Below are 17,771 nucleotides of genomic sequence, written 5' to 3'. Positions count from 1 at the left end.
ATATAAGAGCTGGAGTCTAATGTCGCAGTTGTAAGAACGTTGGTTAGGCCGCATTTAGAGTACTGCGTCCAGTTCTGGTCGCCTTACTACCGGAAGGACATGGAGACTCTGGAGAGAGTGCAGAGGAGGTTTACCAGGATGTTGCCTGGTATGGAAGGACTGGGTTATGAGGAAAGATTGAGCAAATTGGGGCTGTTTTCCCTTGAAAGACGGCGACTGAGGGGGGATCTAATAGAGGTATATAAGATTATGAAGGGAATGGATAGAGTAAACAGAAGTAAGCTATTTCCTATGTTAGAGACACATAATACGAGGGGCCATGGACTTAAGGTGAGGGGGGAGAGGTATAACACAGATATTAGAGGGAGGTTTTTCACACAGAGGGTAGTGGGGGTATGGAATGCTCTGCCAAGTAAGGTGGTGGAGGCAGGCACGCTGGAGTTGTTTAAGAGTAACTTAGACAGACACATGAGTGGGCTGGAGGTGGGAGGATATAGGAGATTGTTTTAAATAAAGTTCATTAGCAGTGGGACGTCCCTGGTAATGTAAAAGGATTTGGTATGATAATAATGTTTTTTCTCTTTTAATTCATAGGTTTTAAGTCGGTCCACCTTGTTCTCCAACGAGGGGCATACACGCGATGGGTTGTACTTGGGCTGCTCTTGAATGTTCGAGATTGGCCTAGTGCTTCATGTCGTTAGTGTGTTCTTAAACTGGGACCAGATGCTGGGCAACACGACAGCTCAGTGATTATCACTGTTTGCTGTGCAGATACATGGATTTGGGCCAGTGTCTGTGGGAGTTTGCGCATTCTCCCTGTGCTTGCGTAGGTTTTCTCCGGGTGCTCCGGTTTCCTCCCACACCCCAAAGATGTGCTATTAGGCTGATTGGAAGTAATAAATTGTCCCTAAATTAGTTTCCCTCAATGTGGATTGCCATAAAAACAATAGATAAGGGTCATGGGTGGAGGGGGGACTGGTAATATTAAAATGGCGGTGCAGGCTCGTTGGGCCGAAGGACCTGTTTCCCAGGCTGTTTTTGTTCTTTGAAAACTGGTTGAGGGACAGAACCAAAAATTATGAATAAATGGGTTGCTTTCAAGTTGGCAGGCTGTAACAAGTGGGGTGTGATGATGATCAATACTTGGGATCCATGTAATATTTCCAGGTTTGCAGTTGACACAAAAATAAGTGGATGTGCAAATCATGAGGAGGATGAAAAGGTGCTTCAAGAGGATTTGGAGAGGTTAACTGAGGAGGCAAAAGTATGGCAGATGGAATGCAATGTGGAAAATGTAAGACCATCCACTTTTGTAGGGAAAAACAGAAATGCAGAGTTTTCCTTAAATGGTGAGAGGCTAAGTTGAATGTCAAAGGTTCTTAGGTGTTTGTTCTTGTTCATGAATCACCTGAAAGCAAACATGCAGGTACAGCAGCAGTTAAGAAGGAAAATTGGTATTTTGGCTTTTATTATAAAGGGATTTGCGGGTAGGAGTAAAGATGTCTTATTGCAATTATATAGAGCCTCAGTCAGGCCAGACCTGGAGTGCTGTACACAGTTTTGATTTCCTTCCTGAAGGAAAGATATACTTGCACTGAGGGAGTACAACAAAGGTTCACCAAACTAATTCCTGGGTTGGAGGGATTGCCCTGCAAGGAAAGATTAAATGGACTAGGCCTTTATTTCCTGATGTTTAGAAAGAATGAGAGGTGATCTTATTCAAGCATACAAAATTATTATTTAGGGCTTGACAGATGCAGGAAGGATGTTTCCCCTAGATGGGCGATCTAGAATCAGGTATACTGTCTCAGAGTAAGGGGCAGGCCATTTAGGACTGAGGTGAGGAGGAATTTTTTCAGTTAGAGGACGGTAAAACTTTTGAATTCTCTACCCTAGCGGGTTGTGGAGTCTCAATGATTGAGTTGAAGGTCAAGGTCGAAAAGATTTCTACATGTTGTAAGTTCATCAAGGGATGTGGGGATGGTGCAGGAAATGATGTTGAATAGCAGAGTGGCCTCAGAAGGGCTGAATAGCTTATGCCTGCTCCTATTTCTTATGTTCTTTCTTTCTTACAGGTGTACAAAGTGATGGTGACAGTGGGTAGGAATGAATGGTTTGTCTTGAGACGCTATGCCGAGTTTGATAAATTGTACAACACTGTAAGTTTGGCGTTCCGTATGCATGTGCACAATAATACTTGATTCATGCTTTTCTACAGGTCTATGTAGAACACCAATTAGCTATTTTATCATTCAGAATATGTATGTTTACTTTCCCAATCATTTTACAATTGGTTGTTATCAGTGTCAACATTTTCTTGGTCCTGTATGTTCATCTCTACCCTCGAACTTGCAGCTTTCATTTAAAGACATTCTCTAGTGTAAGGATCAGCCCATTGTGTTGGGAGTAGTGTATTAGCATGGATAGAGGATCAGCTAACCAATAGAAGACAGTGTTGGGATAAGAAGGGAATTTTCAGGATGGCAACCTGTAATTAGTGGAATGCTACATGGATAAGTGCTAGGGCCACAGTTATTTACAATATATATTAATGACTTGGAAGAGGAAAATGGATGACACATAGTTAGATTGGAAGTCAAGTGGTGAGGATGACAGAGTTTACAGAAGGATATGGACAGGTTAAGTGAGTGGACAAAAACATGGCAGATGGAATATAATGTGGAAAAATATTAAGTTATGCACTTGGGAGTTGAATATTATTTAAATGGAGAAAACTGCAGCACAAAGGAATTTGGGGATCCTCTTGCATAAATCACAAAAAGCTAGCATGCAAGTTCAGCAGATAATAGGCAAGGCAAATGGAATGTTGACCTTCATTTGAAAGATAATGGCATAAAAATAGACAAATTTGCTAAAACTATACAAGTCACCAGTTAGACCACATCTGGAATACTGTGAATGGTTTTGGTTGTCTTATCTAAGGAACAATATCCTGACGTTGGAGGCAGTCCAGAGAAGGTTCACCAGGTTGATTCCAGGTATGGAGGGATTTTCTTATGAAGTGGTTAAGTAGATTGGGCCTGTACTCATTGGACTTTAGAAAAATGAGAGGCAACCTTATTGAGACACATCGGATTCTCAGGGGACTTTGCAGGGTAGATGCTGAAAGGTTGTTTTTCCCTTCTGGGTGAGTCTAGGACCATTGGGGTTAATCTCAGAGTAAGGGGTCACCCACTTAAGACATTGATGAGAAGGAATTTCTTCTCTGAGGAAACTGAATCAGTGGAATTGTTTACTACAGAGCTGTGGAGGCTAGGTCATTAAAAGCATATTCAAGGCTGAGATAGACAGATGCTTATCGGTAAGGACATTAAGGGTTATGGGGATAAGGCAGGAAAATGGAGTTGAGGATTGTCATATTGGATCAGTCGTGATCTCATTAAATAGTGGAGCAAATCTGATGGGCCGATTGGCCTTGTTCTGCTCCTATGGTGTTGTGGTCTTATGATCTTTCTTCAAATATATATTACTCATAAAATGGCATTTATTTTATAAATGATTTGTTTCTCAAATTAGTATCTAAATGTTTGGCATAGAGTGAGTACAATTAAGGCTAAAATTTTCTCTATACTTCCAGGATCAGGATGGAAAAAAATAGATCTTAACCTCAGCTTCCCGCATTTGTGTCCCTGACACTAAATATTGCTTGAACCAAGGATTACCTCAAACAACAATTTTTGATTTTAAAGTTTATTAATTTGTGTCACAAGTAGGCTTACATCAACACTGCAATGAAGTTCCCTAGTCGCCACACCCTGGTGCCTGTTGGGTACACTGAGGTAGAATTAGCATAGCCAGTGCACCTAACAAACACATCTTTTCGACCGTGGGAGGAAACCAGAGCACCCAGAGTAAATCCGCATGGACACTCAGCCAAGCCGGGATTCAAATCTGGGTCCCTAGCACTGTGAGGCAGCAGTGCTAACCATGTTTTAAGCTTTTCATTGCCAAATTATAAATTGACTTGGAGTTGAGCTATAATGTCAGATGTAGATAAGTTTTTTTTTGCAAATAGCTAGTAACATACAGTTCTTTATAAAATTGCAAGGTTGAGCTCAAGCCAACTCCACAGCTCAACTACATTATCTGACCTGACACTTCTTTCAAATAAGATGCAAATTCAAGATAGATTCTGTGGTATTTTACAAGCAGTTGAGCATTGAACTTTCTGTGTAGGCGAATATTCATTCATCAACCAGCACCATCAGAACCAATTTAAAAAAAAAATTAAAGGAAGAAATCCACAGACACAAGAAGAATGTGCAGACTCTGCACAGACAGTGATCCGAGCTGGGAATCGAACCTGGGTCTCTAGCACTGTGAGGCAGCAATACTAACCACTGTGCCACCGTACTGTGATTAAGTAATTGTTTGCCTAAATTTAATATTTGTTTTAAACATTTTGTCAATCTAAGAATTCTTTTGATCTCTCTCAATCAAACCACCCAGGCTTACTGGCAGGCAGGCTGCAGAAGAGATCACATGACTTCATTAACCTTAAGTTTTGCCACAGGCCCAAAATATAATAATCGTACACCCTGGGGTGCACAATTGAGGTTTGTATCTCTATCGTATTTTGGAAATTCAACAGAGATTCCATCTTCTCCAGGGGCTTTGTTGTTTATCAGTTGTCAAATGGATTATTAGAGTTGCCATGGATCAGGGTAGTGCCAAGATCGAATCAGGTGGAATATTGAGGAATGGAGTTGAGAACGTGTACGTTAAAGGCAGTGACTCAGTTGAGGAATTCTTCGAAATGTTCTCTCCAGTGAGACCTGAATGCTTCCCTGTTCTTGTTGAGTTTATTTGCATTCTTGACTCTCAGCAGAGTGTGCCCTTGAGCGTTTCGGCCAGATTGTTTTGATAGTGCTGAAGAAACTGTCCATGTCAGTAGTCTCTGTGGACTGTTGGATCTCCTACCTTTCTACCCACCATTTATTCTTTTAGCAGGATTTATGCTGTCCCATGGCCTTCAACTGCTGTAAATCTACTGCTTTTTCCTTGAGCTGTGGTTAAGTTTCCAGTCAATCAAATTTTTGCACAGATATTCGATTAGGTACCTCTTGGTTATTTTTGTCAAAGTAGTCATGATGTTTCTTGGTGGAGACATCAAGGATCTCTTTACAGGTGGACTTTAGGGTGAACCAAGCACTGTGGGCTCCCTATAGCTCCTTGTAACTGGAGATTGAGAGGTTGGCAGTGAGGTTCTGACTGAGAAGAGCTACCTTGGTGGGATGTACGAGATCATAATTTTTGCAGCGTTGTTTCTGTTGCCTCTTCTGTTGGGGGGAACAGGCTGATGGAGATAGTAGATTAGATAAGGGAATTATCAGTCCAACAGCCAACAATACCTTTGACAAAGGGCTATCAACAGCTTTGACAAAGGACCATCTGGACTCAATGTCAACTCTTTTCTCTCCTTACAGATGCTGCCAGACCTACTGAGACTTTCTAGCATTTTCTCTTTTGGTTTCTGATTCCAACATCCATAGTAATTTGCTTTTAGCCAACAGTACCTATCATAGGCTGGGTGATGTGGGCAACTCTGCAGACTCTTGCTTGAATGATTCATGCAAGTGCCAATGTTTGGACCATAGGGATTGTTATGCGGTCTTGTGCTTATCTTGCTGGCAGAGCAGGGTGTGTGTTACGATGAGGTCCATGTTGTAGATGTTTCATCAAGAGGAGTTGGAAACTCTCTTTTTTTCCTTCTTCTTCTTTGCCTGTCACACCCTTTGTAGAATTTTTTGTCTTTCCTGAATGGCATTGGAATCTCTGAGAAGGATCAGTTTGTCACCTCCTGGGACTCGGACTAAGGATTTCTGAAAGTTGTTATAGAATTCCTCCTTGGAAGGCAACTATCTCAGCAGAACAGGGCTTTGACCCAATGGCAAGGGCATTCCAAGACGATTGGAGGCCAAGCTGTGCTGTGGATGATCGTGCACAGATATATATGTAATCTGTGGCCAGAAATAGACTGAAGCAAAAAAACCTGGAGCCAGATAGAGGATCATTAGGAGACTGAAGTTTCTCAATCGTTGCAGTGGTAGGAAAAGACAACAGACTGACCTGAACGTAGTCCAGAGCAGAAAATGTCATGACATCGAGAGGAGTCCAGGAATTTGATAAGCTTGAAAGATGATATAGATTTAGGTATTTCGACAGGATGCAGATCAGGAAAGAAGAAGAAAATAATAGCAGCAGATTCTCAATGGAGACGGTCTTATTTTATTTTTCCAATGCAGAAACAGAAAGGTGTCTCATGAAATCCAGCAATATGAAGCCAGATTTGGGGAAAAAATCTGGACCCAGCTTGTTTCATACAGTACATTGGGGAATGGACTTTGATCAGACAGAGACTATTCTAACAATTAACTGGAAATTTAAGTTAAAATGCACCCATAGTTAGAACCAGGGGTTAAGGCAAACTACTGCGAATGCTGGAATCTGAAACAAAAACAGAAAATGCTGGAGAAACTCAACAGGCCTGAAAGCATCCGTGGAGAGAGAATAAAGCCAATGTTTCGAGTTGGGATAATCCTTCATCAAAGCTGAAGGCAAAGAAAATTAGACCAGATTTATACTCTGAGGTTGGGGGAGGGGAAGTAGGGGGAGGTTTGCTGTAATTGGACAAAGGGAATGTAAATGGTGATGAGAAAGGATGAGGGATGCTAAAAGCATCCTTTAAGTGATCAGAACGTGTGAATCGCAGAACAAAGGTACAGATTGTTAGAAGACTAACTGAGGACTATCCTAGGGCCAACTGCCACATTTCTTAGTTCATCCCCTAACAATCTGTGCTTTTGTTCGGCCATTCACACATTCCAATTACTCAACGGATGCCGTTAGCATCTTTCTCAGCCTTTATCATCACCATTTACCGTCACGTTATTAGAATTAGGGGAAGCTAATGCCATGCATTTTCATACCTATGTTGTTAGACGTGTTGTTAGTATTAGGGGAACCTAATCAGTAGAAGTGAGGATTTAGAGGAGCAAAGCAATGGATGGCCAGGTAGTGAGGAGCTCCTATGCAGGGAGTGGGCTACACAGGGGTATCTTGGATAGAATCAAAAGTATCACATTCAAGATGTGACACAATAGTGTCAGAGGTATAAAATAACTTTTAAAAGATGTTTTTTTAAGTAAACTTCAATCTGCAAACTTGCTTTATAAAAGAACAGTTAAACATTGATCTGAAGTCCTTTTTAGACATTTCATGCTTCAAATGATAAAATATGGACTGAGTATTTGAGGACTCTAGAAAGTTGGTGAAAAGCCATGTCACGGGAAGGTTCTGAATAAGCTTTTTAACAGTAGCCAGGAAATTATAAAATGTAGGGATTTTGGGTGAGAGTCCTTGAGAGTGGGATCAATGCCACTAAAAGCTGTCAACTGAATGCTGGGGGAAGATGCATTGGAGTCTAGAGGTAGGAACAGTAAGATCTAAATTGGTATGTATTCCAACAGTCACACTTATATTTCACAATGTATACAGATATAATATAGAAAGCAAAAGAAAGGCAATCATCTCCATGTTTGTTTTGAACTGTGGCCAGGAATTTCAAAACCATTGTCTGCTGATCTTGAGAGTTATGTGATCTGGTAACTTTTTCATGGGACATAGCTTGTAACCATGGCATCAAAGAAACTGTTTGAGCAAGCCACTAAACATCATAACCATGTGTCAAACCACAGACCACCCATGAAAAAGCTCATGAGATCCACTTTTTTTGTGGTCCAGAAACACCCTTCCATGATTCAATATATTCTCTGCAGCAGAAATCTATTCAGTAAAAATGTTTTTGTAAAACAAATACTGATATGTCTTCCTTTCCTGTCTGTATTAGTTAAAGAAGCAGTACCCTCAATTTCCCCTGAAGCTTCCTGCTAAAAGGATATTTGGCGACAATTTTGATCCAGGTAATCTCTACTATAGATTTTTAAAAAGCAATATTGTTGAAATTAGGCTACACTTTGAATTTTTTTTTCTTTTTCTCTTCCAGCAATGCTACTGATGTAAAGGAAATCTAAATGTGTCATATTGAGTAATAAACATGACTTGTAAAAGAGATTCACAACAGAATTTCTTGAACCCTTTCTTAACTTTTAGAAGTGAAATAGGAACCTGTATTGACTGTATATGCCCTTCATCTGCTCCACCATTGAATACCATCATGGCTGCACTTTAGCTTCAAATCCACTTTCCTGCCTACACCCCATTTCCCCAGATTCCCTGAGGCAAAAAAAATCTGTATATCTTGACGTTAAATACATTGAACAACGGAGCACCCATAACTTTGAGATAGAGATTTCCAAAGATTCACTACACTTTGAGTTAAGAAATTTCTCCTCATCTTGGTCCTAATTGATAACCCCTTATCCTGAGACTGTGTCCCTATGTTCTTGGGTCCCCAGCCAATGGAAACAGTCCTCTGTGTCTACTTTGTCAAGCTCATACAGAATTATTTATGTTTCAATTAGATCACCCCTTGTTCTTCTAGACTCCAGAGAGTGCAGACACAATTTACTCGGCTTCTCATTATAGGGCAAGCCTCTCAACCTAGGAACCAACCTGTTGAATCTTCACTGCACCACTTCAAGAGCAACTAGCAACTATAGCTTTCCGTAGATATGGAGACCAAAACTGCACAATACACATGATCTCTGCAAAGCCCAATACGATTGTAGAAAAACTTCCTTAATCTCATTTCAATAAAGGCCAGTGTACATGAGAATTCTTGTTGCTTTCTGTTCCTGCATGCTAACTTAGTGCTGTTAAATTTTAGCAGATCCATGTATTTTAAAAGGTATTTCAGTTCTTACTACCAAAGTGAATAACCTCTCACTTCCCCACATTATAATCCACTTTGCCCACACACTTAAAATGTCTGTTTCTCTTTGTAGCTTATTTGTGCCCTCCATCCAGACATCTTATGTTCCTACCTAGGGGAACCTAATATCAAACCTGGATACATCACTCTCATTCCCTTGGACTGACTCATGAATATACGTTGGAAATAACTGAGGCCCAGCACTGAATCTTGCTGCACTTCACTAATTATAGCCTGCCAACTTGAAAATGCCCTGTTCATCTCTCCTCCCTGCTTTCTGTCCATTAACCAATCCTCCATTTTGCTCATGTTTTACCCCTACCTCCATGAGGCCTTGCACATTAACCTTTTGTATGGCACCATTTTGAGTGTCTTTTCGAAATCCAAATATTCTGCATTGACTGGAACTCTCTGATCCTACTAGTTACATCCTCAAAAAATTCTGAAAGGCTTGTTAAACAGGACTTCCCCTTTTATGAAACCATGTTTGCTCATAGTTTGATTTTCAAAGTATATTATTGAGGCTTCTTTAATAATTGATTCCAGCATTTTCCCGACAATGATGACTGGCCTCTAATTTCCCATTTTCTCTCTCTCCTGTCTTGAATAGTGGTGTTACATTTGCTAACTTCAATCTTTTATATTCATTTATGGTATGTGGGTGTTACTGGCAAAACCAGCATTTATTGCCCATCCTTAATTGCCTTCAGAAGGGGGTGATGAGCTGCCTTCTTGAACCGTTGCAGGCCCCAAGGAATAGGGAGGGAGTTCCAGGATTTTGACCTAATGGCAGTGATGGAACAATGATATATTCCCAAGTTAGGACGGTGAGCAACTTGGAGTGGAACTTTTAGGTGGTGCTGTTCCCAGATATTTGCTACTCTTGTCCTTCTAGATTGTAGTGATTGTAGGTTTGGAAACTGCTGCCGAAAGAACCTTGGTGAATTCTTGCAGTCCATCGTGTAAATAGCACATACAGCTGCCATTGATTGCTGGTGGTGGAGGGGATTGAAAGTTTGTGGAAGAAGTAGCAATCAAGCCAGCTGCATTGACTTGGATGCTGTCCAGCTTATTGATTGTTAGAGCTGCACTCATCCAGACAAATGGAAAATATCTATTATATTCCTGATTTGTGCTTGTAGATAGTGGACAGGCTTTGGGGAGTCAGGTGGTGAGTTACTCACACGGGATTCCTAGCTTTTGACTTCTCTGGTAGGCATACTATTTATATGGCTAGTTAGTTCAGTTTCTGATCAATGGTAAGTAACTCTCAGGGTGTTTATGGCAGGGGATTCAGCGATGGTAATGCCATTGAATGTTAAGAGACAATGGTTAGATCCTCTCTTGTTGGAGATTGTCATTCTGGCAGTTGTGAGGCACACATGTCACCTGTCAGCCCAGGCCTGGATATTGAACAGATCTTTTAAAATTTGGACATGGTTCTGCTTTATGGATAGCTGGGAGTGTTCTAATATTTAGAGAATTTTGGAAATTCACGTCCATTATCTCTGCAGCCACCTCAATTAGAATGCTAGAATGTCAGCCATCAAGTCCTAAGGATTTGTTGACTTTTAGTGCTTTATGTTCCTTGAATGTCATTTCTCCATTGATAATATTCATTCAGTATCATTTCTGGGATAATTAACTAAAGTTCCTCACTATTATTAGCCTCTTTTTTACCCTTTTTTCTAGTGTGTGATTTGTGTCTTCTGTTGTGAAAACAGGCACAAGATATTTGTTCAGTGTCTCTGACATTTCCTCATTTCCTGTGATAGTTTCCCCCCAAATGTTTACTTTAGCTACTCTCCTTTTTGTATATTTTTCCTTTGTCCTCAGGATACAGGCATTGCTGGCTAGACCAGCATTTATTGCCCATGTCTAATTGACCTAAATAGTGGACCATGTTAATGTAATACTAGCTTGAAAGCTTGAAGCTGCTCCTGCTTCCTCACCATAACTTTGTTGAGAGTGCAGCAAGACAGAATTTCATCATACTTGCTGAAAAATAACAGTAGCTGCTCCAAGAAAATTCCCAGCCTATGTTTCAGCAAGCTTCTTCGTAACTGGAAAGAAATAAAAACCTGAGACAAAAATATTGAAGTACAAGAAGTCAATGAAAATGTAGTCTCCAGAAGTTTATGACTCCCTTCGTGGGAATGCAGCATAGAGTGGGACCTTAAGATTGGAAAGTGAAGGTTTCTCCTTTTGATTTTAATCAGAAAGGTGTTTAAATTCTTCTGAAACTAATGGATAGTTCCTTTTTTCACTTTTCAGCAAAGTTTAATAGTAAAATCAATTTTCATTCGTGGATAGAACATTTTGATATACAAGTTGACTGTGTCTGTATAATTTGTTATTTTTAAAGATAATATTGTGGAAATGAAGACGTATTGTCGAAGCTTTTTACCTTGCATTCAAGATGCAGGATACAGGCAAGAATAACAAATTTCAAAGGGAGCAATTTATACTGTTTGAGGAAAGAGTGCTGATTGGTTGGCAAGTAGACTCTCGGTCAAGGGATTGCCATGAACAATGTAGCAGAGGACAGTTAACTCCCAAGATAAAGATAGTATTAGTGTTAGCTTTTAACTCTTACCTATTCTAATTATGTAATGCTATCTAAGATGATGATTACAATTCATTAACCAATAGCTTTATTTTTCAATGACTATGTATTTTGACTTAATAGTAAGGACTTTGCATCCCACAGCACCACTTAAAAACAATTCTAACTGCTCAGCCTCCTGTGATTAGAATGGTATCATATCTCTAATTCAGTCATGACAATGCAGTGTTTTGGAGCACAGCAATTTGCATGCAGAACCATTGTTATTCTAGTGAGTAATAAAAATCAGCTATTGTATGTTAATCAAGAACAGTCAGGATGGATTAGTTATGGGAAAGTTTTGCAGATTAATTTGAATGAATGTTTAAAGGAGGTAATGAGTAGGGTAGAAGGCAATTGTACATTTGTCTTTGTGGATATTGCAACTTTTGACAAGGTCCTTACATGGCAGACAGAAATGTAAAGGCATATGGGATCCAAGGGAAACTGGTAAATTGGAATCAAAATTGGCTCAGGGCAGAAAGCAAAATATAGTGGTCAACTTTTTTTTAATGACTGGAATGGCTGTTTCTAGCAGGGTTCCACAGGGCTCAATTCTAGATCCCATGCTTTTTGTGGTAACCCCTCTGGTTCTTTAGAGCGAGATTAGTACCATACGCTTTATAAGAGAAAACAGATACTGTATTAAAGAGATTGAAAGAACAGGGCATTATCCAGCTAGTTCAGTTCTTGGAATAGAGTCATAGAGGTTTACAGCATGGAAACAGACCCTCTGGCCCAACTTGTCCATGCGCCCTTTTTTTTAAACCCCTAAGCTAATCCCAATTGCCTGCATTTGGCCCATATCCCTCTATACCCATGTAACTATCTAAATGCTTTTAAAAGACAAAACTGTACCTGCCTCTTCTGCTACCTCTGGCAGCTTGTTCCAGACATTCACCACCCTCTGTGAAAAAATTGCCCCTTTGGACACTTTTTTGTATCTCTCCCCTCTCACCTTAAACCTATGTCGTCTAGCTTTAAACTCCCCACGGGCCAGAGAATTTGGCTGAACTTGAGTTTGACATTTAAAATGTAGCCGTCTTGAAAATATCTACAGTTATTTGAATTTTCAACACTTTCAGTTTCATTGTTTATAGCGGTTCATTATAGCAAGTCGATTGAATTTACATAATGCAGTTATTTAAATCCCTGTCAAAGACAATTGATGTAAGAAATGTAATCGTGTGGGCTCAAATTTGCTGAGCTTGAGTAATAAGTCTGAGCAACAACACTGCATTATTCAACACAGCACTATGCAGGAGATGGAACCTGATTACCAAATTGCTGAGTAAGAAGAGATATGAAGCTATTGGAGAGGATTCTTAAGGATAGGTTTTACGCACATTTGGAAAAACATTACCTAATTAGGCAAGTTCAGCATGGGCTCTGTGCAGGGCAGTTCATGTCTGTCTTGATTTTTGAAGAGGCGACAAAGGTGATTAATGAGGGTAGAACAGTGGATGTTGCCTACATGGATTTTAATAAGGTTTTTGATAAGGCCTCATGGTAGGCTCATCCTGAAAATTAAGATGCCTGGGATCCATGGTGACTTGGCCACTTGAATTCAGAAATGGCTTGCCAATAGAAGTCAGACACTTGTGGCGGAAGGGTGTTTTTCTGGTTGGAGGTCTATGATGGGATCCGTACTGGGACCTCCGCTGTTTGATATGTGTGTGTGTATATATTATATATGTTGAAAATATAAATGGGTGTGTCAGTAAGTTTACAGATGACACAAAGATGGGTGGAGTTTTGGCTAGTGTAGAAGGTTTCCATAGGAAATAGTGTTTTATATATATATAGATACATATATGGGTGGTGAAAATGGCAGATGTAATTTAATCTGGGCAAGTGTGAGGTGCTGCACTTCGGGAGATCATATGTTAAGGGTAAGTGTACAGTTAATAGCTGAATCTTGAACAGTACTGATGTACAGAGGGATCTTGGAGTTCAAGTCCATAGCTCCCTGAAAGTGGCCACATAAATACATAAGGTGGTAAAGAAGACATATGACATACTTGCCTTTATTTGTTGGTGCATTGAGTACAAGAGTCAGAATGGCATGTTGCAACTTTACAAAACTTTGGTTAGGCTGCACTTAGAGTACTGCGTTCAATTCTGGTCAACATATTATAGGAACGACGTGGAAGCTTTGGAGAGGGTGCAGAAGAGATTTACTAGGATGCTGACTGGATTAGAGGGTATAAGCTATAAGGAGAGGTTTGGATAAACCAGGGTTGTTTTCTCTGGAGCGGTGGAGACTGAGGGGAGACCTGATAGAAGTCTATAAAATTATGAGTGGCATAGATAGGGTTGACAGTCAGGATCTTTATCTCAGAGTTGAAATGTCTAATATTAGGGGGCATGCACTTGAGGTGAGGGGGGAAAATTCAAAAAAGATGTCGGGGCAAGTCTTTTACACAACAGAGTAGTAGGCCTCTGGAGTACACTGCCAGGGGTAGTGGTGCAGGCAAGTACGAAAGGGGTTTTTAGATGAACGTGTGAATATGCAAGAAAGAGGGAAATGGACCAAAGGCAGGCAGATCAAAGGGCCTGTTCCTGTGTTGTACTGTTCTATGTTCTAAGACAAATGTGTCAAGATTGCAGTATTTGCAAGTGACTGTATAACCATTAGAAACTAAATCAGGAAATTGGAAGTATTACTTAGAATGGATGGGCATGTTGATGATTCTCTTATAGAATCTTGGTTTCATCAACTTAATATCCCAGTTTTTTTTCAATTCTTGAGGAAAGTCAAGTCGATGAAAAGGGAGATGAGACAACCTTATTAATTAAATACACTCGATTGCAGCCATAGAGTATATCGAAATACTGGGTATATACCTGAATAACCAGATTTTATTCTTGAATTACCTGTTGTTTAGTTTCTAAAAGGAATCACTTCTGCGGCTATATGCGTGCTCCAAGTTGCACAGAGTCAAAATCAGTAGTCGTCTTGACAGCGTCTGTGTCTGTAAAGAATTTTGAGAGTTAGGGAATAGAATTCATCCAGGCGGAAACCCTGCCATTTCTCCACCTCTTTATCCTATATCTATTCCTACTGCTGCAGTTACTTCTGTTCCACCACTGGCATCTGTTGAACCTGAGCCAGATCCCAGCCCAACTTGGGCATTGTAGACCCTGACTTTGGATGAACATTGCTGGGTGCAGCTTCCTGCTACTTGTTGCTATCTTACCCTCTTTCATCCAGGTTGTGCTCAGTGTGATGGCAGAAGCAGGAGCAGCTGGAATAACTGCTCCAGTTCCCCCAGTCACAAGACCTTGCTCTCTCACCCTTGCTGATTCTCCAATCATAGATCCTATCTCTTGGAGGAGTAAGAGCAGGAGAGACGGAGCCTGTGGTTGGAGGAAGTGGAGCAATAAGCGTTGGAGTGGCAGAATCTGTTTGGGGCAGTTCCTTGTGGACTTTGTCTCTCCCATGTACTTTTCTCTCATTTATCACTCCCATCATTAATTTTATAAGGGTCTTTTGGGGCATTATGAAGGCAAATTTACCTGCTGCCTCTTTGTATTTGAACCCTGGTCTTTGACAATATCTACTCTTGAACCACCCCTTCCAGCAGCAGGATGCAATGACTCATTGTAGCAACTGTCAGGATATATAATGAGCATTTTAAATATGAAGACACCTGCAAAATAAAGACAGCTGCTGCCAGTCCTTCACTTCTCTGTAATTTATAGCTTCCATTGTACATCAATGCAAATTTTGTGTTTTGTAATATTAAGGAAGGAATCTTTGTGTCTGACCATGTCTAGGATCCAACTTTTCTTGGGGTTCAAAAGCCACCATTGAGTGTAGAAATTGTATGGCTTCTTCCTATTGCATCTTCAGCTGCCCCAAATGGAATTAGTGAAAGTGGAAAGAGAGAACTCTGTTTCTCTACTTGAGCACAGCTGCCTCAGCATCAGTGCCTTAAGTTTGCGTAATTTTGGTGTGAGTTTATTTTTTGCACTCCAGCCTCCACATGCAAAGCCCCTGTGTATGGAAACTAAATGAATGAGGGAGTGTCTGCAGTAGAACGTTCTTCATTATTTGAAGTTCTACATCAGTCACATGCAGCATTTCTGTATGTAGGAATAGAATGATTAATTTGCATCTCAAACATTTTATAAATTACTGAAACCATGTGTGCTCCTCAAGTTCGGTTTCATATTTTGTGCGTTCCTGTGGGCTTATTGTAATTGAGCGAGCCTCAAATAGATATTACTTGGAAAATGCTTTGTAGGTTTTGAATTAATAGCACAAGAGTTGTATAGTGTTTATCCGTATTGATCAGGAGTGGAAGAATAAGACTTCTTGTGTTCTTTTCTTAACAGCATTTATTAAGCAAAGAAGAGCAGGATTGAATGAATTCATTCAGAAACTAGTATCACATCCAACATTAAGTCAACAGTAAGTTTCATGTCATTTCTTCCATAAAATGCTAACCATCTTCATTTTAATCGATGCATTACGTATTAAATATGGGAATTTTTGTTAGCAGTTAAAGCAGCTTTCTGAATAAAATGCAGCTGAATAACCTTTTTTTTAATATTAGTTTTTTCAAGTTCATTCTTGACATGTGGGCATTGTTGGCAAGGCTCCAATTTATTGCCCGGGAGCAGGTGGGGTGAGCCACCTACAAATCAGTAAATTGCTAGACCATTTTAGAGGCAGTTAAAAAATCAATCATGTTGTTGTTGTGGGTCTGAGTCAGAAGTAAATCAAATGAATATTGAGTGCTGAATGAGCTTTTATAACAATCCGCAGTTTCATGATATTAACAAGTGTAGTTTTTCAAATTCCAGATTTAATAATTAACCAAATCCTTCAGTGGCCCTGATGGAATTTGAACTTGTCTCCATAGTATTAGTACAGGATTTTGGATTATGAGTGTGGTAACATAACCACTACACTACCACCCCTGTTTCTTATAAATGCTATTTCTGTAATTCTACTTTATAAAGTTGTAGGATAGCTGTTGTGAAAAAAAATATGATTTTGCAACATATTGGAATTGCAACTTATTGAATCAGATTGAAGTTGAAGATTGGTTGCATAGATTGTGATACAAGGTTGACCCATCTCTGTTTATTGCAAAGCAGTCATATTCAACTTCCTGTTTCCCACTGATTTAACTGATCTAAGCATACAACCTGTGTCAATTATGTTGTTAATTGGCTGGACAAGACAGCAAGAGGTCACTATCACTAAAGTTAACGTTAACCTTCACTGCTATCATGTTGACTGGAGCAGATGCTGCAGCCATGAAAGAAGTTTATCTGATCTCCAGAGTATTTTTTTAAATAACATGGGAGATAACAGGCTTCAAGATTTTCAGACACTGCTCTGGAAGCCTTGAAGACCAAGTTGCAAACAAGGAGAGATGTCCTGTAATCATTCATATCGAATTTATAGCACAGCAACAGTTCATTCTGCCAGGCTGTTCCATGTTGGTGTTTATGCTCCACGTGAGCTGCCTCCACCATTGCTTCATCTCTCCTTATCAGCATATACTTCTAGTCCTTCCTCTTTTATTTGTTTATCTAGCTTTCCCTAAATTTACCTATCCTCAACCACTTCACATTATAATGAGTTCCATGTTCTCACTCTGAGTGAAGGATTCTTTATTAATTTTATTAGTGACTACCCTGTATTTGTGACCTCAAGTTCTGGCCTCTCCCACAAATGGAAATATCTTGTCGATGTCTGCCTTTACTCAATTTTAAAGACCTCTGTCAAATCACCCTTCAGCCTTTGCTTTTATAGAATTATAGAATCCTTACAGTGCACAAAGAGACCATTCAGCCCATTGAGTCTGTGCCAATCCTACTCAGATCCTGTCCTCTTAACCCCATGTTTGTCATCAAAGCTCAAATATGAATGCCACAGAATGTAGGCATTATCACGACAATTGTCAGGATACTGGACATTGATCTGCATGGCATTCTGCCTTTGGTCACATTCTACCTTGACGTTCAGGGAGTGGAATAATTTAGCTTATGTATATTGAGGAGTATGAGCTGCTGCAGCAGCTCCCTTTTAAAACTTCTAGTAGCGTGTCAGCATGGCTTTTGATATTTTATGAGCATTTTTGTATTTACAATTTTTTTATTTTACTCCTTCCTTTAGAATATCAAAGCACGTTGCCATTAAAAATGTGATTTGTTTTTCTTTAGCCTTGAGGTTCGCGCATTCCTTCAAATGGACAACCCAAAGAATCAGTCAGATCCATCAGAAGATGAGGATGAAAAGCTTGGTCATATGGTAGTATCACAGATAAATTCTTTAGTTTTAAAATGCACTTA

At 39.9% G+C, this 17,771-nt stretch overlaps 1 protein-coding gene across 5 annotated transcripts in view; it reads left to right on the top strand.

Moving 5' to 3' along the window:
• Positions 1–17,771, top strand: part of sgk3 (serum/glucocorticoid regulated kinase family member 3) — a 101,107-nt gene that overhangs the window by 56,288 nt on the left and 27,048 nt on the right. For all 5 annotated transcript variants that reach the window (XM_080194136.1, XM_080194134.1, XM_080194135.1 and 2 more), the window contains exons 3-6: positions 2,076–2,159; positions 7,871–7,943; positions 15,801–15,876; positions 17,643–17,730. In XM_080194136.1, the coding sequence (XP_080050262.1) occupies positions 2,076–2,159; positions 7,871–7,943; positions 15,801–15,876; positions 17,643–17,730 (321 nt within the window). The remainder of the gene's footprint in view (positions 1–2,075; positions 2,160–7,870; positions 7,944–15,800; positions 15,877–17,642; positions 17,731–17,771) is intronic.

Source organism: Carcharhinus amblyrhynchos, chromosome 8, assembly GCF_965287045.1.
Source record: "Carcharhinus amblyrhynchos chromosome 8, sCarAmb.v2.hapA, whole genome shotgun sequence".
Classification (NCBI taxonomy): domain Eukaryota; kingdom Metazoa; phylum Chordata; class Chondrichthyes; order Carcharhiniformes; family Carcharhinidae; genus Carcharhinus; species Carcharhinus amblyrhynchos.
This window is presented reverse-complemented; position numbering and strand designations above follow the sequence as displayed.